General features: G+C 35.5%; 1 protein-coding gene and 1 pseudogene across 1 annotated transcript; both read right to left on the bottom strand.

Moving 5' to 3' along the window:
* Positions 1-249: 249 nt before the first annotated feature.
* On the bottom strand, positions 250-5,273 carry LOC125121128 (olfactory receptor 4C13-like). Its single transcript, XM_047769419.1, has 2 exons — positions 5,267-5,273; positions 250-1,181 (listed from the first exon to the last, which is right to left on the bottom strand). The coding sequence occupies exons 1-2, from the start codon at positions 5,271-5,273 to the stop codon at positions 250-252; spliced, it is 939 nt and encodes a 312-aa protein (XP_047625375.1).
* A 6,184-nt stretch (positions 5,274-11,457) lies between these two features.
* LOC125121127 (olfactory receptor 4C11-like) lies at positions 11,458-12,390 on the bottom strand (annotated as a pseudogene).
* Positions 12,391-21,787: the final 9,397 nt, after the last annotated feature.

Raw genomic sequence — 21,787 nt, 5'->3', positions numbered from 1 at the left:
CGAATGCATATACAACGATGAGTAGTAAAATTTAATTCCAATTAGCTAGAACTTCTAAAATATGTTAAGGGTCTTCCCAGGATGTGTTTTTCCTTCTTTTCCTACCTCTGTTTCTTCTTCCCTCCTTGCAGAATCTATAATTTATAGGGATTATTTTTTCTTTATCTCATAGATATTTTTGCTGAGATGACTAACAATGTTCTTTTCATCTTGGCATCAGTTGAATGGACATTGGTCTCCCTGCATGTTTTATTGATCACCTGGCATCACTTTCCTACTACACAGTTTCTTAATAGAATTTTTCATTTGATCGTTTCTCAGGGTATATATTAAGGGGTTTAACATGGGAGTTATCATTGTGTAGAACACAGCAACTGCTTTATCAACAGGTAAAGTAACTGCTGGTCGCATGTACACAAATATGCAGGGCATAAAGAATATGATAACTGCTGTGATGTGGGAGACACAGGTAGAGAGGGCTTTGCGTCTTGCCTCTAAGCTTTGGGTCCTTAGGGTGTGAAGGATGACCGAATAGGAGCCAACTAAGAGGAGAAAGTTTAACAGACAGATTAATCCACTGTTGGCAGCAACAAAGAGCCCTAGAGTGTGGGTATCAGTGCAGGCAAGATCCAGCAAAGGATTCAGATCACACATAAAGTGATCTATGATGTTAGGACCACAGAAGGGCAATCTGAAGATGAAGAGGATCTGTATGGTTGCATGAAGAAAGCCTCCCACCCATGACACTCCCACTAGGAGACCACACAGCTGCCAGTTCATAATGGTTGTATAGTGCAAGGGCTTGCAGATGGCCACATAGCGGTCATAGGCCATCACAGTAAGTAGAATAACATCAGCACCTGCAAATAAATGTTCCCCAAATATCTGGGTCATGCATTCATTGAAAGGGCTGGTTTTCTTTTCATGGAGTGAATCTACAATGAGTTTAGGGGTATTGACACAGGAATTGCAAGCATCAATAAAAGAGAGATGAGCCAGGAAAAAATACATGGGGGACTTCAACAATGGGCTGGTAGTGATGGTGACCACAGTGAGCACATTTCCTACCATGGAGACCATGAAGACTATCAAAAACACAACAAATATGACTTTCTGCATCTTTGGATTCTGTGTGAGCCCCAGTAGAATAAACTCTGTCACATTGTTCCTGGTCTCCATGTCTTTCTTGTTATGATTAAGTACATCATCTGGAAAAAAAGTCACTTTTTTATTAGCTCAGCTTAAATTTATTAAGGTCTCTATGTAGTAAACAGTAAATACCTAGATTATCATTAGTTATGAATTCCTATGAGTTTCTTTGATATAGAAAGTGAAGGGTTTGATATCTGGATGATTATTCAAACTCTCGCCTGGAGGAAGCTGATTTTAAATTACAGACATGAGGAATGTAGTGAACACAGAGGCAGGAGATAATCTGTGCACACTTAATCCTGTGAGATGGCTCAGAGCCTCAGGTGAGGCAGTGAGCAGATCTCACAGAGTATAGCTAAGCCTAAAACGTGTGGTTGAAAATGCATGCAAAGTCTACAAATTCCAAGCTAAGAATTTTTCCTTTATTCTTAGGAAATTCATAACTAGGTAAAGTAATTGAGACTATGAGTGGAAGGATTCAGAAGGTTTGAAAAAGAGGCAATATAACATCTAACTTTAGTAAAGATGTTTATGTCGCTTGGAAGAAGTGGGCTGAGTTTCTGTAAGGAGGTGGAAGTCAGAGAAAGGAACCCCAATACCAGACTATAATGCTAGTGGACCTGAAGTGTCACAGGACATTGGTGATGGGAAAGTAATGAAAGAATACAGGCGTTATTGTAATAGCTTTGGTAAAGTATGGTCTAAGTCCCATGACTTTCTGATAGCTTATAGATATACTTTTAATGCTTGTTTGCTATATGCATGGCATGAGAGCACCCTGTGTGGGTGGCATGACTGCATCCACTTTGCCGATGAGAAACAATCTCAGAAATGAATGTTAACAGTAATGGTAATAATAATAACTTAGAGAACAGTTACTTTGCTCTTGGTGTTTTTGCAGGCAGTGGTTATTTATTTCTCATTACATACTTGTGAGAAAATTACTACGGTCATTTTTGTGCTTGTTTTACACATTGAGAAATAGAAGCAGAAAGGAAGGATCCTGCACAATATCAAGCAAATAATAAAGATCAAAACCGTGATTATATCTTTTTTCCCCATTCTTAATCCATGATCAATATTTTATAATGAACAATGTCTAACTAGTAAATTATTTTTGGTATGACCATAATAATAACATTACTTTACTTCAGTATCAGAGGCAATCCAATCTATGAAGCAAATTTATCAGAGGTACAAGTACACATAAACATGTACACACAGTGTAACATATCAAAATTCCCAAATTTTAATAACTATGTGGTACTGGATTCACTGAACTTTTGTTTGTTTGTTTTGCCTTTTCCAAGGCCATTTTCTGCTGCATATGGAGGTTCCCTGGATAGGGGCTAATTGGAGCTGTAGCCACCGGCCTATGCCAGAGCCACAGAAAAACGTGATCCAAGCCATGTCTTCAATCTACACTACAGCTCATGGCAACGCTGGACCCTTAACCCACTGAGCAAGGCCAGGGATCTAACCCGCAACCTCATGGTTCCTAGTCAGATTTGTTAACCACTGAGCCACAATGGGAACTCCCTGAGGGTCCATTTTATCTTTGTCTTTCCCTCATCCTCATTTCTTCTCTCCCTGATTCCCCTACAAAGCATATTACTACAGGCTTTTCTGAAAAATTTTGAAAATGATGATCCCAGTGGTGAAGAATGTTATTTGGAGGATCAGTAAGACCAGATATTAATTTGCTTTTCCTCACTTGTAACTTCTTGAACTGGGGTATATTTCTTGGCCCCTTACATCCTTGTTTCCTCTAATGTCAAGTGAGTATCATATTGGCCATCTCACAGGCTGTATGAGTATCGGTTGAGGAAACATATATGAACATATCCACTATACATTTCTAGATAAACAAATATCCTTGATTTAGTTTTACGACCATCTTTGAACCTGGGGGTAGGAAGAATTGACATTTTGAGCAGTCGTATGAAGAAACCTTTAAGCATGCAATAAACTATGAAATAATTTACTTTTAATAAAGCCATAGAGACTCACATTATGCCTAACAGTAGAACCAAGGAAAAGTTCTTCATATTTGGATGAAGCAGGTTATTACTTGTGTCATTTAAATAATATAGTTACATTTATATATTTTTCATGTGTGGATTGGATTTAAATTTTGTTTCATTCTCATAATTACTCTTAATCATTAAATGAATTACCTCTGGGCTGCAGCAGGATATATGGTGTTAGAGATCTAGATCCTACAAATTTCATAATCTCTATGAGCCTTTCATCTGTCAAATTAGGATAATGGTACTTATCAACTCTCTCTTGAAGGAAGTAGTGAAGGTCAAATGCTCTATTAATATATTTGCAAAGGACTGAAAAATGATAAATCCAATGTATGGAAAGTAACAATATTTAGGAAGCACTGGAAAATGACCTCTGGCTTAGATGGTATTAATGCTCCTTGGAGGTGTTCAGAAATAATCCCGTCTTCAAATTGACCTCCTCTTGGAATAAGCACCTTTCCCTCTGAAAGATATGGCACACATAGAAGAGATTGTTTAGCTAATTCAATATAAAATCAAAAGTAGAAAAGTAAGGTTTTTTTTTTTAAGTCTAGATCTTTCCTAATAGTCTAAAGCCTCAAATAGTTTTCACAGAAAAGCTGGGAGCTGAATTTAGAATGGATTCATTAGGAACACTATGGAGAAACAGTCTTCTGTAGATGACCCTGGTCCCAATAAGCAGAAGGCAGAGTGTGCAGTAGAAACACATTCAAATTGATTATTCCACCCTTGATGAATCCTGCTGTATAAATGCAGACCAAAAAGACATTTACCTGCAATGCATGGACATTTAAAGAGGTTTCCACAAATGTTCAATGGCCTTGTCTTATAGCTGCAATTTTCTCTCCTAGGAATTAATTATCTCGTTTAATGGAAAGGCTTTGTCATGGAAGCAGGTATCCTGGAGACATACTTGAGAAACATTCATTCTTGAGTGGGGAATTGTAGTCTCTTGCACTTGCACCCAAAATATATGAGTCCCTTTTCTCTCTGAACCTGGGTTTCTAAGAAAGCTGAATGTTGTGTATAGCAAGGATGGAATAATTCCAGCATGAGGACCTGTGGTACAGTTAAGACTGTGTACTTGCATTAGAGAGAAAACTTCTGTTTTATCCATATGAAGGTGTTTCTGGAAACCTAGTATCCACTGCCTAAGACCCAAAGGAGTGAGGGCATAACATTAGTGACATAGTATTAAAATATTTGATGGCAAAATGTGTTTCCCTGCCCCAGTTATCACAGGGCTATGAAATAAACAACAACTTGAAAATGTTCCAGATAAGTCATCTCTGGGACCTGTGTGGTGGTCATTATGGAATACTAGGTGCCATTAAAAATGTAGAGACATATCCAAAGCACGAATGTTCAGTTTTAGCACCTATGGTCAGCTAATTTGTGATAGAAGAGACAAGAACATACAGTGGAGGAAAGACAGTCTCCTCAATAAGAGGTGTTGGAAAAACTGGACACCTACATGTAAAAGTATGAAATTAGAATGTTCTCTAACTCCATACCCCAAAGTAAACTCAGAATGGATTTATGACCTAAACATAAGGCTAAATACACACTATGAAACTCCTAGAGGAAAACATAGGCAGAGTATCCTTTGACATAAACCACAGAAATATCTTAGAGCCACCTCCTAGAATAATGCCAATAAAGACAAAAATAAATGTATGGGACCTAGTTAAACTTAAAAACTTTTAGGAGTTCCCTTTTTGACTCAGAGGTAATGAACTCAACTAGTATCCATGAGGATGTGTGTTTGATCCCTGGCATCACTCAGTGGGTTAAGAATCAATCCAGAATTGCCATGAGCTGCAGTGTAGGTCACTGATGAGGCTCAGATCTAGTACTGCAGCTGCAGCTCTAATTTCACCCCTAGCATGGGAACTTCCATGTGCTGTGAGTGCAGCCCTAAAAAGAAAGCAAACAAATAAATAAATAAAACTTTAAAGCTTTTTCTCAGCAAAGGATACCATTAAAAAAACAAAAAACAAACAAAAACAGACAGATCACAGAATGGAAGTAACTCTTTGCAAACAAAGTGACTGACAAAGGATTAATCCTCAAAATATACAAACATCTCATGGGGCTTTATATGAAACAAAACAAAATCAAAAAAGGGGCAGGAGATCAAAATAGACATTCAAAGACAGACGAATGGATAAAAAACACATGAAAATAATTCAGCATTGCTAATAATTAGAGAAATGCAAATCAAAGCTACAATGAGGCATCACTTCACACCAGTCAGAATGGCCATCATCAAAAAGTCTACAAACCAATAAATGCTGGAGAGGGTATGGAGAAAATGGAACCCTCTCACACTGTTGGTGGGAATGTAAATGAGTACAACCACTATGGAGGACAGTATGGATGTTCCTTGAAAAACTAAATACAGAACTGTCATATGATACAGCAATCCCACTACCTGACATTTATAATATATAATATAATATATCAAGAAAAAAACATAATTCTATGATAAATACACTCTAGTGTTCATTGTGGCGCTATTTACAATAGCCAAAACATGGAAGCAACCTAAATGTCCATCAACAGAGGAATGGAAGGAAGAGGTGGTGCATGTATATATGATGAACTATTACTCAGCCATAAAGAAGAATGAAATAATGCCATTTGCAGCAACATGGATGGACCTAGAGATTATCATACTGAGTGAAGTGGTCAGGCAAAGGAAGGTAAATATCACATGATATGACTTATATGCAAAGTCTAATAAAAATGACACAAAAGAACTTATCTATAAAACAGAAACAAACTCACAGATTTCAAAACTATCCTATGGTTACCATAGGTGAAACTGACGCAGGGGAAGGAAAAATTGGGAGGGTGGGAATAACACACCATACACTACTGTATAGATTAGTGAGAAACTATTGTATAGCACAGGAAAATCTACTCAATGGTTTGTATGAACCCATATGGGAAAAAAAATGGACATATTAATGACTGCACATTTGATAAATACCTGACAACTTATACAACATTTTAAGCCAGTTATACTTCAATGAACTTAAATAAATTTACAAAAAGACTGTGGTTCTAAGTTCAAACACAAGAATTGTTCCACATTCTTGTCACTTGCTGTTATTTTTTTTTTCCTTTGAGCCATTCTACACTTACTGAGATTTATTGCTTTCTCTGATATCTAATGATGGTGAACATTTTTATTTATTTATTATTTTTTAATTAATGAATGAATTTTATTACATTTATAGGTGTACCACAATCATCATAACCAAATTGGACAGCATTTCCATCCCAAACCCTCAGTGCATCCCCCCACCCTGCAACCTGCCTCTTCAGGAAACCGGAAGTCTTTCAAAGTCTCTGAGTCAGTATCTGTTCTGCAAAGAAGATCATTGTGTCCTTTTTCTAGATTCCACATGTAAGTGATAGCATTTGATGCTGGTGTCTCATTGACTGACTTTACTTAGCATGGTGATTTCTAGGTCCATCCAAATTGCTGCAAATGTCATTCTTTCTATCCTTTTTTAAAATGTTTTTTTTTTGGCCATTCGTGTATCTTTTTTTTTCCTGGAAGTTTCTTTTTAATTGCTTTGCACAATTTAAAACTTGGAATTCTGGGTTTCCTATTATTATGTTTTAAGGGCTACTTATATATTCTCTCTCATTGTATATGTATATATTGTGTGCAGGTATATGTATTCTAGGTATATGTAATTTGTCATTTATAATATATTTTAAAATAAATATAAAATATATTTATATGAGAAATGTATTTATATATGTATTATACTATGTAAATTCATATATATGTGTATACATACATAGATATGAATACACATATATGTTCTCCTAGGCTGTGGATTGCTTTTTTGTTTTACAGATATATCTGATTAGCAGAAGATTTAAATTATTACAGGATTTGTTGTTTTTTTATGGTTTGTACTTAAAGTGTTATGTCTAAAATATTGTTTTACCTCAGGTTAAAAAAATTTCTTCTAGAATTTTTACAAATTTAGATGTAACATTTAGTTCTCTGACTCAGTTTCATTAATTTTTGTGTGTAGTTTGGAGTGGTTCCTGAAATTCTTTTTTTTTTATTATGATGTATGGATATCCAATTGATTCAGAATTTGTTGAGAAATCTCTTTTTTCTACTTTGTATTACACTGATATATTTGTAAAAAAAACCTCATATGTTTAGATCTATTTATTAACATTCTGTTATGCTTCAATATCACATAGACTCACTTGTTCCCATAAGTTTTATTGTGAGTTTTTTTATTCATTATGGTTTATTATAGGATATTGAATATAGTTCCCTGTGCTATACAGTAGGACTTTGTTGCTTATGTATTTATACATAGTAGTTTGTATATGTCAATCCCAAACTCCTCTATTTTTTCCTATTCCAACCCCCTTTCTTCTTAGATAACAAACATTTGTTTTCTGTGTCTTTGAGTACATTTCTGCTGTTTAAATAAGCTCTTTGTATAATTTTTGGATTCTACAAAAAATTGATACCATATGAAATTTGACCTTTTCTGCCTGATTTACTTCATTTAGTATGATAATCTCTCAGTTCATCCACATTGCTGCAAAAGGCATTATTACATTCTTTTTATGGCTGAGTAGTATTCCACTGCACATATATACTACATCTTCTATAGCCATTCATTTGTCCAAGGACATTTAGTTTGCTTCCATATCGTGGCTGTTATGAATAGTGCTTTATGAAGATGGGTGTGTATTTATCTGTTTGAATTGTATTTTTCTTGGGATATATGCCTAGGAGTGTGATTGCTGTAGCATGGCAACTTTATTTTCCAAGGAATTTCCATGCTGTTTTCCCAGGTGGAAAATGTTCCCACCAACAGTATAAGAGGGTTGCTTTTTCTTCACACCCACCCTAAAATTTGTAATTTATAGACTTTTAATGATGACCATTCTGACCTGTGCAAGGTGGTACCTCACTGTAATGTTGGTATATATTTCTTTGATTAGACCCTATTTGATTAGATCTTGTTTATGATTTGCTTTTATTTCATTTGATTTAGGAGAAAAATCACAAGTATTGTCATAATTTATGCCAAAGAGTGTTTTTGCTATATTTTCTTCTAGGACTTTTAAAGTGTCTGGTCTTGCATTTAGGTCTTTAATCCATTTTGTGTTTATTTTTGTATCTGATGTTCATCTAATTTTATCCTTTTACCTAGAGTTGTCCAGTTTTCCCAGCAACCCTTGTTGGGGAGACTTTTTGCCATTGTATATTCTTGCCTGCTTTGTCATAAATTAATTGATCATAGGGTTATGGGTTTATTTCTGGGCTCTCTATTCTGTTTCATTGGTCCACATATCTGCTTTTGTTCCAATACTGCACTGCTTTGATAACTGTAGCTTTGTAGTATGGCATGAAGTTTTGGAGGGTTACACCTCCAGCTTTGTTGTTTTTCCTCAGGATTGCTTTGACAATTCTGGGTCTTTCATGGTTCCATATAAAATTTATAAATTTTGTTTAGATCTTTTAGTTCTGTGAAAAAAAGTATCATGGATAATTTGAGAGGTATGCTCTTAAATCTGTTGATTGCTTTGGGTATTATTGGCATTTTAACAGTATTAATTCTTCCAATCCAGTAGCATAATATATTTTTCCATTTCTTCAAATAATCTTCAGTTTCCTTTATCAAAGTTTTGTATTTCTAGGCATATAAGATTGCACCTCCATGGGCACAGTTTTATCCCTTTGTATTTTATTTTTCGATGTGATTTTACAAGGAAATGTTTTATTTATTTGTTTGTTTTTATCTTCCTTTTTCTGATATTTCATTATTGCCATAAAAAAATGCAGCCAATTTCTGGATGTTAATCTTGTATCCTGCTAACTTGCTGAATTTACCAGTTCTAGTAATTTTTGTGTGGAATCATTATAGTTTTCTATATATCATAAAATGTCATGTGCATATAATGATAATTTTATCTCTCCTTTTTCAATTTGGATAAATTTTCTTTCTTTTTTCTTTTCTGATAGCTATGGTGATGCCTTCCAATGCTATGTTGAATAGAAGACATGAGAGTGAGCATCTTTGTCCAGGTTTTAGCAGGAAGGATTTCAATTTTCACCACTGAGTATTTTGTTCTCTGTGGGTTTGTAAAAAATATCTTTTTTTTGGTCTTTTTAGGGCCACACCCACGGCATATGGAGGTTCCCAGACTAGGGGTCAAATCAGAGCTACAGCTGCTGGCCTACACCACAGCCACAGCAATGCCAGATCTGAGCTGCATCTGTGACCTACACCATAGCTCTTGGCAATGCCAGATCCTTAATCCACTGATAAAGGCCAGGAATCAAACCCACAACCTCATAGTTCCTAGTCGGATTCATTTCTGCTGCACCATGATGGGAACTCCCAAATATATTTTATTATGTTGAGAAATGTTCATTCTATACCCACTTTGGTTAGAGTTTTAATTGTGAATAGATGTTGAATTTTATCAAATGCCTTTCCTCCATCAATTGAGATGATCATGTGGTTTTTGTTGTATGTATCACATTGATTGATTTGCATATGTTTTAACAATCTTTGTGAGCCTGGGGTAAATGCAATTGATTGTGGTGTATGATTTTTTTAATGTGTTGTCAGATTCAGTTTGCGAGTATTTGTTGGGAATTTCTGCATCTATATTCATCAGATATATTGGCCTGTATTTTTTTCTTTTGTCATTGCCTTCATCCAGTTTTGGTATTTGTGATGGTGGCTTCATAGAATGTCTTTGGGAGTTTTCCTTTCTCTTCAATCTTTTGGAAGAGTTTGAGAAGGATTGTTATAATTTCTTTGTATTTTTGGTAAAAGGCCTCTGTGAAGTCATCTATTTCTGGAGTACTGTTTGCAGTGAGGTTTTTGCTTTGTTTGTCTTATTTTTAATCACAAATTCTTTTTCACATCTAGTGACTGGTGTTCAAATGATCTCTTACTTTTGATTCAATATTGGAGGGCTGTCTTTTTCTAGAAACAGAAGTGGTTCCTTCTCTCTTCTCCTGCTGAAAGCATAAGGGGACTTTTCTGTAATATGTACTCTGGGGACATGCTTAATCTTTGGAGATAAATCCCACAATACTGTGGGTGCCTTCCTATGACTAAGTCTCCCAGGAGTTTTAACTCACAGTTGTCTATGCTGAGCCTCCAGCAATTTATGAATTACAGTTCGTATTTTTGTTCCTATGTAGGTTTCTGCTCAAAAATTTCTACTTTGATTAAGAATGCTACCAAGTTGCAGAGTTCCCATCGGGGCACAGTGGTAATGAATCCGACTAGGAAACATGAGGTTGCGGGTTTGGTCCCTGTCCTTGCTCAGTGGGTTAACGATCCAGCGTTGCCATGAGCTGTGGTATAGGTTGCAGACAAGGCTCGGATCCTGCGTTGCTGTGGCTCTGGCATAGGCCGGTGGCTACAGCTTCGATTGGACCACTAGCCTGGGAACTGCATATGCCACAGGAGCAGCCCAAAGAAATAGCAAAAATACAAAAAAAAAAAAAAGAATGCTACCAAGTTGGGAATGGAAGCAAATGGTAGAATAGAAGAACATGGAGCTTATCTCTCTCAAGTACATCAGAAATACATCTTTATGAGGAACAATTTTCACAGAATACCTACTGAACACTGGCAGAAGATCTCTTAAAACCAAAATTGCAAGAAAGATCAGCATGTAACTGAGTTGGATGAAAGAACAAAAAAGAGTTAAGATGGGACCTGTGGGAGTCCCCTTGTGAATTTATTTTTTCATGTACATGTTATCTTTTTATTTTCTTCCTTTTATCTTCATCTCTTAATCTGAATGTAAATAACTATGAACAGTGTTTGTCTGTATCTGTGTGTATAACGGTGCTGGTGTTAGGGTGGTTTGGAGTAGATGAATGAACACTGGAATCAAGACATTTTCACTCACTTTGGTCTTTCTCATCCATGGTATGATGATGTTGATGTACGAGTATACACTGAACTTTGTCATGCCCCAGAAAGTAAAAATAATGAAAAAAAGTCATGTTATTTTACCAAATTTATTTCAAAATAAACTTTCACAAAAGAACATGGTTAGAATCAATAAATTTGTTCTACTTAAAGAATGAGAAACCTTGGCGTTTATCTTGGCTGTGCACTCAAAAATATTGCCATAATCTTAAATTTGATTTATGTTATTCCTGCAATAATCAGACATTACATTGTATATCTCCACAGAATCAGCCAAACCATGAATCAGTTAGTAGTCAGGCCAAGCCCACAATTCATATTTTGCGTTCTGAATAAATTCTAACATGCCATAACTTTCTCATAGCATTTCTCACTTCTGCATTCCTCAGGGTGTAGATGAGTGGATTGAGAAAGGGTGTTGCAATAGTATAAAATATTTCCACCATTTTGTCAATGGGGAATGTGGTTGGGGGGTGTGTGTATATAAATATGCATGGACCAAAAGATTAGCCAACTATAATGACATGGGAAGTGCAAGTGGAGGGAGCTTTTTTCCTCCCTTCTGCACTGTGGTTTCTCAGTGAATGCACGATGACAATTTAGGAGATCATCAGTGCTACAAAACTGCTTGCACAAAGGGCCCCGCTATTAAATGCCACCAGGAGATTCATCGCATAAATATCCATGCAGGCAAGTTTCAACAAGGGCTGCATATCACAGCAATAGTGATCAATCAGATTGGATCCACAGAAAGGTAATCACAAGTCCAGGATAACCTGAGCCATAGAATATATAAAAGACCCTATCCATGCAACAACAATCAGGATGATGCAGACCTGGCGCCTCATGATAGTTGGGTAATTCAAGGGCTTGCAGATGGCCACATAGCGATCCATGGCCTTGAGGATGAGGACAAAGATCTCCATGCATCTGAATAAATGCAGTGCAAAGACCTGAGTAAGGCACTCATTGTAAGATGTGATTTTCTTTTTAGACAGAGAATCTGCAATTAGTCCAGGGGCTATGGAAGTTGAAAAGCAGGCATCAACCAAGGACAAATAAAATAGGAAGAAGTACATGGGGCTTCCATGTGTTTGGCTAGACTTGATGGTCACAATAATAAGCAAATTGCCCCCCAGAGTTCCCACATAGAAAATGAAGACGATCAAAAACACCATTTTTTGCTTTTTAGGATCCTGTGTCAATCCTAACAGGATGAACTCAGTCATACTGTTGTTTTGCTGCATTGTTTCACTCAATGAGGAGAAATAACTGTTTAGACAAATCTACAAAGGAGAAAGGAAAGTAAAATTATGATATGAATACTATGGTTGGTGGCCAAATATATACACATGAATGTGGAAATGCCACTTTCTAATGGGTACTTATTTCCTACTGTGTCCCAATTTTATCTGAACACGATGGAAATCATAATACTTATTCAACCATTTTCCAAGCTTGTATATGTAAATAATGATATAAGAAATAGAAACACAATGAAAAAGTCACTGATTCTTTAGACAATGAATATTATTACTTTTTTTTAATTTGGCATACGTGAATAACTTTTCCAGCTGAAGGTTTTCTTTTCAGTTTTTATCAAGGACATAGCAATATTAGGGCTTTCTGTTGCAGCAGTAGAGAAAATTTTTCCATAACTTACTCCATGTGTTTTCACATCTTGAATAAAGCACACAGCGATAAAATACTCTTCAAGTAAATATTGTATTGAGGAATAATTGTCTAAATATTTCAGAGTGTCAGCAATAATAAAACATAAGCATGCACACACACACAGGATAGAAGGTAGGGTATAGCGAAAGAAACAAACAAATTTTTATCAATGAATGCCAAGCCAGTGTTCCATCCCATCACGAGATTTATTTGAATCTATTACTTTAAGTTTATGTTTTTACTTTACTTCTCAAAACTTTCTTATTGTTTACAATTTTAAGTTCAGCTTCTGTTATTAGTAGGAGACCCTATTTAAAATTATATTATGTTGTCTAAAGTTAAATGTATCCCTTTTTTCATTATTTTTTGTTCTAATATATTTTCTTATGACACAAGGGCTCACTAAAGGAAGAAAATAGAGGGAGAACAAGTTCCAATTCATATCTGAAACTTCAGTAGAATTCTTGTAATATGCATCCTTAATGACTTGTACTCTTTTTTTCAAGTAAGAGAGGTGGAAAAGCAAAAAGACACAATTTATTCATATGTAGCTATATATGCCACACATTGGACAAATTTTTTGTGCCCTTATATTCTCCAAATTGTAACATAATCCATGACAAATTATAATTACCAAAGAGGTATATTATATTTACAACTTATACCAGGCAGAAGCATAATTTTCAAGTATAAATGGATTTCACTTATTAATCTTAGAAAAAATACTGTAAACTAAATGAGGCACAACAATTAATTTTAACAGAGACTCTATGAATAAGAATTAAGCATGGGAAAATGTTCAATTTCATTCACATCTAAATACATTTACACTGTCTCCATTTTGATAACTTTTTCACCTGCCATCTATTAAAGTATTTTTCATGATGCAAAGTCTGTTGATACAGAGTTCTGACATGTTGTGGATACTTGTGAATCCCACCTATTTTTGTAGGAGGATAAATGGATACAATCTCTTAAGGTGTTATTTTCAGCATCTACAGTATTACAACTGCATGAAGACTTGAGTCTAGTGATTCCATTTTCAACAAATATTCTCATTTCCAAGGATAAAGACAATCATTGCACTACTTTCTATAGTAGAAAGATGAGAACAGATTTAAACTACATGTGAAGAGAGCTTAATAAATACAGAATGGACCTTTGATACCACCTATTGCATTAGCCATTGATAAAAACAAAACAGATAGATATGCCATGGTCTGTAAAGTACATCTGAAAGTTAAAAATAGGAGGACAGCTTTGTGTATTAGGATGATCAGTATTAATTAAAAGCAGGATAGTACATATTATACACATGTATACCCATGTATAAGCAAATTGTATTTAGATGAATGGAAGCAAAATTATGTACTGGAGTCTCTGTGTAAAAAAAAAGAAAAAGAAAAAACTACCTTCTTGGTATCAGAGCCATGAGCCATACCTAATTTTTAAGATGCACTTTTTGTTCAAGCTTGAAATACATCACTATCATGTATTGTATTAAAAAAATAAAGTCTTTTGAAACTCCAGCTTAGGGCATGATCTGTTATTCACACTGAAATAACCCTGAACCATGGCAACTGTCTTGTGATATAGGCAGGAAGGACTATGATATTTTTGTGACTAGAAATACTCAACGGCATGAGTTAGATCTGTGTCCACTAAAGAGGTAGTTATGGAACTCCATGCTTTTTAATAGCTCATACACCAGCATACTATCTTTAACAAAATTTTCAGTGGTTTTCTTAGATGCTTTCTGAGAATACCATGATCAGTCTTATTCAATAAACAAATGAAAAATTATTTGCTGTATATTTTAATTAATAATATTGTATAAATATCTCTCCTTACCTATATATGTATATTTATACAAATATATAGATAGGCACATATATATAATTCACATAACATTCTTATATCTACATACCTTTAGATATATAGATATCTACATTTTACAAATTTCATCTATAAAGTGATGTATATTGAAATAAATTACTTAACTTGAGCATCTACACAGTAGAATGTATTTAACAAATTTTTGTTGAAGGAATGAAAGAATTAAGAAAATATCCTGTATATATAATCTAGTACTATTTTTTCACTACACTATGCTCAGGTGGCACTGAGGCAAAGGGAAGCCTGCATTCTGCTATATCCATCATCAAGTCATCATGTCTGTGGAGCATATGCTGAAACTCCTAAACAGATGTTATTTCCTTGTCATTATCTCTCAGAACCTCAGCTTCAATACCCATGACCTAGCAGTGCTCATTTCCATCAGAAGCTGCTGTGCATGTCCTTCGTTTCCATCATCACACTTTAGAATGTAGAACATGCCTACAAATGTCCTAAGCTTTCTCTCTGTCCACAAGTGTGTTGTATGTATTAGGTACCAATGGCACTAAACAGATTCACTTTCTCCAAGTGTTATATAAACCTAAGTTAATCCCCAACACAAGTCTTACCATCTTTGTAGGAGTTCATGCAAAGGTTCATGCTCAGTTGTCCTCTTTTCATCCCAAGGCAATTTGGACATTTTTTACTCACATGAACTTTTTTTTTTAAAGGTCCTAAAATTCTGTTTATCTCGAACCAGGATTTCTTTGATCTCACAAGGAGGCTAATGTTCTAATCTGCACAGCAGAAGACAGACTAAGTGAATCCCAGATTCATTCTACACTTTCTGAAATCCACCCTCACATAAGATTTTGACTGGGGGAGCACATCCCTTTTGTCTTCTCTGGAGGAGTGTTTAAACATAGATGATGCAAAATATAGAATTCTTGGGGAAGGTCATTCCCTAAAGTGTCCCTTCCTTTCCAATTAAGAGACATGAGCCAAATGTGATATGAAACTTCATTTTTAATCTATCTTATTATATTATGAAAAAAATACAGGGCTTATCCTTGAAATTAAAGATGTCTATATCTGTCATAAGTGACATCATTTCACTAGGAAAAAAAATAATGATGGTCTTCTAGTACCCCAGTATTGGTTACTAATATCATTTTCCAAATAATGAATTGGGGATTTATGAAAAAATTGGCTAGTTCTAGGTCTGGGGCAGCATCCTGCTGAGTTAGAAATTAGGAAACTGCTAAACCCTACACAGTGATGGGGATACACCGAAGGAAAACATTAGCCCAATGAAAGACCCCCTGATGCCCAAAGCTGGGGAAAAAATAACATAGAATTGAATTTAACTCAAAGTACAAAATAAATATTCATAAGTTATAGTGAAATGAATAACTAGGGAAATTACTAGTACATATGGGAGAATAGGTGGTATTCCCAATTTTTTATATTTATACTCTCTCTCTACAAAATCTTCAGTGATTAAGTGTGAGGAAGTAACTTCCTTCCAAAGGCAATGCTGTGACATGAGGGAAAATACTAAATTTACAGTGAAGAAATATGACAAATAGCACCTGAGTCAGATGATCAAGGTTAAAATCAAGAGTTGTAATCTACTTGATAAAACGTGATGAAAATTGTACCGTATCACTGTGGTCCTTCTTTTTTTGTTTTTTCGTTTTTGTCTTTTAAGGGCTGCACCCAAGGCATATGAAGGTTCCTAGGCTAGGGGTATAATCAGAGCTGTAGCTGCTGGCCTATGCCTCAGCCACAGCAATGTGGGCTCTGAGCCGTGTCTGCGACCTACACCACAGCTCATGGCAATGCCAGATCATTAACACTACTGAGAAAGGCCAGGGTTCGAACCCGAAACCTCATGGTTCCTATTTGGATTTGTTAACCACTGAGCCACGATGGGAACTCCTGTGGTCTTTCTAATACATAACTCTGCTCTAATTGTGAGTAAAACATCAGACAAACCCTAATGGAAGGGTTTTATACAAAATTTCTGACTAGTACTCCACAAAAATATCAAGGTCAAGGTCATTCAGAAAAGAAAATCAGATAAACTGTCACTATTTGGAGGGACTGGAGAAATCTTGACAACTGGATGCAATGAGGTTTCAAGAATCAGATTCTGGAGAGAAACAGGGCATCTGTAAAGACTAAAGAATCTAGTTAGTATGGATTTGTGATAAAAATAATGTAATAGTGATGGGTGATTAATTATGATAAATATACAATACTAATAAGAGATGATAAGAGGGGAAGCTGAATAAGGTTGTATGGAAATTTTCTGTGTTGTTTTTCCAGGCTACCTATAAATATAAGTATTTTGCAAAGATAAAGTTTATGGAAAGTGAATGGCTTATTTTATTTAACATGTTCACTCACTTTATCTGCATTGTAGCATGTGCCAGAAACTCATTCTTTTAAATGTTGCATAATACCCTGTATATCACATTCTGTTTATCTATTCATGTGTTGATGGACAATTCAGTTCCTTACCATGTTGGCTGATCTGAATGATGCTGCTATGAATATGGTTCTACAAATAGAATATCTCTTTTGAGTTCCTGATTTCAGTGCTTTTGGGCTTATGCTCAGAAGTGGAAAAATTGGATCAGAGGTTAATTCTATTTTTAACTTTTAGAGGAATTCCTTTCTGTCTTTCATGATACCTGGATTTCTATAAATAATGCACAAGTGTGATTAACAATATTGAACGTCTTTTTCATATGCTTATTGGCCATGGGTATGGCTTCTTTAGAAAAGTGTCCTTTCAAGAAAGTTCTTTGTCTATTAATTAGATTATGATTTGTTATTGAGGAATTTCTTATATTTTTGGCATATTAACTCCTTCTAAGATATTTGTTTGCTTCAGTGGGTTGCCACTTCTCTCTGCTATTTATATCCTTTGATGCAGAGGAACTTTACATTTTGAAATAGTCCAATTTACCTATTTTGTCCTCTGTCAAGTTTGTTTTTGGTGTCATGTTCTGAGAAAACAAGGACTAGTCTAATGCTCTTAGTCTTTTCTGTATAATTTTTCTAAGCACTTATTGTTTTACCTGTTATTTTAATATTTTGGACACTTTTTGAGTTTATTGTGTGTATTTTATAAGTTAAGGGTCCAGCAACATTTTACCCCCATTTTGAGAGCTGCACCTGCAGCATAAAGGAAGTTCCCAGGCTTGGGGTCAAATCAGAGCTGCAGCTGCTGGCCTGTGCTACAGCCACAGCAATGCCAGATCTGAGCTACTCTTGTGACCTATGCCTCAGCCTGTGGCAATGACAGATCCTTAACCCACTGAGCAAGGCCAGGATTCAAACTGGTATCCCCATAGATATAAGTCAGTTTCCTAACCTGATGGGCCACAGAGAGAACTCCCAAGGGTCCACCAACATGCTTTATCATGTGGATGTCTAGTTTTGTCAGCTCTATTTGTTGAAAAATTGTCCTTTCCCCATTGGATTCTCATGTAAAAATCATTTGACTATTCATAAGATGGTTCATTTCTGGACTCTCTAAGCTATTTATCTCTGTGCCTGTCTTCATGTCAGAACCACACTCTTTTGACTACTATATCTTTACAGTATGTTTTGGAATCAGAAACTGTGAGACATCCAACTTTGGTTTACTTTTAAGAGTATTTAGTTTATGGGGTCCCTTTAGATTCCATATCAATGTTTTGAATACTTTTTCCGTATCTGCAAAAAGTGTTATGGGGGGGGGGTTTCATGGATTATATTGAATCTGTGATAACTTAATGCTGTTTACCAGCTCATGAAATGTGATATCTTCCAGGACTGAATAGACACACCCACACACACACACACACATATATGATATTTACTATATATATATGTGTGTATATATATATATATATATATATATATATATATAGTGAGAGAGAGAGAGACATATATATAATATTTACTTTAAGGAATTTGCTCTTGTGATGATGGAAGCTGGCAAGTACAAAATTTGCAGAGCCACTGTCCTAGTTTGAGTCTAGAGGCCAGAAAGTGCTATAACTATCCATATCTCCATTCATGTCCATAACCAGGAAGCTGCTATAGAAGGAGGATGAGCTCATTTTCCAACATCAGGTCTTCAGACAGGAAGAACTGCTTCCTCCTAAGGACTCTCATAATCTGGGGCTATAGACCTTGTTTTATTTTCAGGCCTTTATCTGATTGAATGGAGAGGAACCACCCAGGGTATAGAGGACAATCTATTTTACTCATTCTACAAATTCAGATGTTAATGTCATCAACAGACATAGCCCAACACAAGATGCATTTCCTTAAACCACAGTTATTCTCTAAATTAAGACAATACTAAGGTCATAATCCCCTGCAACATGAACCACCTCTCCAGTGTACAAATGAAATAGCAGTAAGCCCTTCCCCAAAAGTGAAGGTAAAGTCCTTGAGAATTAAGTCATTGATTATGCTGTAACTTAAATACTGAGAGTGAAATTAACAATATTTCAATACTATGATATGAAGTCAGCATAGCTCAGGTTCCATGATAAAGAAAGAAGAAAAAGGAAACAAAGATGTGTGTGTATAAAATACACGCAGAAAGATTTCAAAATAAAGATGACATGGAAGGAGTATATTTCTGGAGGTGGTTACATGGTTATAGCTGGTTTTTATAACTTAATTTCTTCTGATACTCGCCACCCCTGCATCATTCAAGCTCTTGGTGGTGGCACTGATCTCCATAATCCTTCTTCCAAGGATGTGGCAGTGCTTTGGGGTTCATATTTCCTTAGGAATAGTTAGTAGTGGTACATTCCACTTGGTCTTTCCCAGTATAATACCTCTCACTCCACTGGGCAGTGAACCAGTGTGAGGCCTCTGCCAGTTGCTAAATATTTCTACTTACTCCAATCGTGCTTCCTGGAATTGGGAAAATGAACACAGAACCTATTAGGTGACCCCTGGATCCACTTTACAGAGACCTGCGCTAAAATTTCAAAAATTGCAAGACTTCCGTAAAGTACTCTTCTGCTTGATGGAGTACAGTATTTTTTGAGTCTCTTTGAATAATTTACAGGTCAATGTCCTTGTCCAGTATTTTCTAGACATTCTACCCTCAAATCTATCTGCATCATTCTCCAGCTTAAAAGACCTTCTGGTATGCTCTTCATAGTTCTGAGCATTAAGTTTTAACATAGTGATGAGACCCTTCTTGAACTTCTCTGTTCCAATCTCTCCAACTTCATATCTTGCTCTTTTCTCTTGATAAGATAAGTGTCCAGCATGGTGCCTGGTACACAGTGGACACTGAATAAATACTTTTTACTGAGTAATTGATTGAACAACAAGAGCTGTATCACATTTATTTGAATTCCTGCATTTTTATTTATACCTTCTATCCTTTGTTATATGTCACTTCTCCTCAGAACATTGTTATTCCAACTGATACCCGTTCACTCTGCTGAGTCTTTTTACCCTTTGTATCCCATTTTTAATCAGGATTGAATAGGATTAAATACAAATTATGGTTTTCTAAAGAGATATATCCAGAATTCATCTGAGACTCTGAAACAGATAAAGGCGGAGAAAATTTCCTAGTCTCCAGTACTGCTTTTTTTTTGTCCAGATATTATTAAATTTATTCATCCTCCTTTATATTTATTTATTATTTTTTAAGAATGCAAGTTGTATTTTACTTTATTTTTTCATTCATAATGATTTTTATTTTTACCCTTATAACTGGTTTACAGTATTCTGTCAATGTTTTACTGTACAGCAATATGACTCAGTTACACATACATGTATACATTACTTTTCTTCACATTATCATGCTCCATCATAAGTGACTAGACATAGTTCCCTGCGCTATACAGCAGGATCTCATTGGTCCTTTATATAGAAGTGTATTCATTGGGATTTTACTATGAACCAGAAATGGTGCTACTTGAAGTAACTATTGTTACCAATGAGGCTAGTACTTTATGGAGTATTACCATGTATTTATTTAATCAATTGAAATTTGTGTCTAAATTAAATACTATTTTATTTGAATGCTCCCTCTTTCAGATTGGTTATCAGTATAAAATGCTCACATGAGTGATGCAAAATGATTCTGAATGCAAAAAGGAAATTTGTAAACACAGTAAACATTCATTACTTTATGCTTAGATATTAAATGGCCCATTGTTTTATATTTCTAAAGTAATTATATATCATCGTGTTACAGTTGACACAAAACCATCAGCTGTGATATATAAAAATGGTCAGATTCATTATTATCAGAATATCATCAGAATGTATTCATATATCATGGAAATTGTACAACTATGATATTTTTATATATCCTAATATACTCTATATCTGTATACACACACACAGAGATATATTTTGGCATAGTCTGTGTCTTTATAAATGATGACTGTCATGCTATCTTTCTATCACCATCTGCCACAAACAACACATCAAACACCATGGACCTACTGATTAAATTTGCCAAGTGGTATAGAATTGTCACATGACCCAGCAATTCCTCTCTTAGATAAATGGCAGAGGGTCATTGGCCAGCCATGTGCCAGGGTGGCCACAATCCTGTAAACCCTCACACTTTCCCCTATTCATAGGTCTCATTTAATTTCCTTAAAAGCTTTATAGTTTTCAGTGTAAAGAATATCTATTGATGGAGGAGGGGTTGGAGATGTTGGTCCTTTTTCTCTCTGAAGGTAACTACAGGTTTGCCTGGAACTCTTTCCTTGGGAACAAGTGTGTGCCCTGACTTTGCAGTTTTCTTGGAAGGAAAGAAGAACCCTCACAGCCCCTGTTTGCTGTGCCTAGTGTCCTGTCTCTATTCAGTAAATATCCTCAAGATCTGCCAGTGGTCCCCTCATTCACATGCACAAGTTCTTTCTGACTGAATTCCTAAGTACTGTTAGCATTTTATGTCCCCCAGATTCTTTAGCTAACTTTAATGTTTTGCTTTCAATAATTTTATGTGGTTCTGAACCCGTCAAAATATACTTTCCATGATCAAGTTGTGAGGTAATATGTATAATGATTTAACGTTTTCACAGTTACTCTTAAATCTTAAGGATGGGCAGGGCACCATATGTCTTACTTAAAGTTATTTCT

The sequence above is a fragment of the Phacochoerus africanus genome, chromosome 2, assembly GCF_016906955.1.
Source record: "Phacochoerus africanus isolate WHEZ1 chromosome 2, ROS_Pafr_v1, whole genome shotgun sequence".
Lineage (NCBI taxonomy): Eukaryota > Metazoa > Chordata > Mammalia > Artiodactyla > Suidae > Phacochoerus > Phacochoerus africanus.
This window is presented reverse-complemented; position numbering and strand designations above follow the sequence as displayed.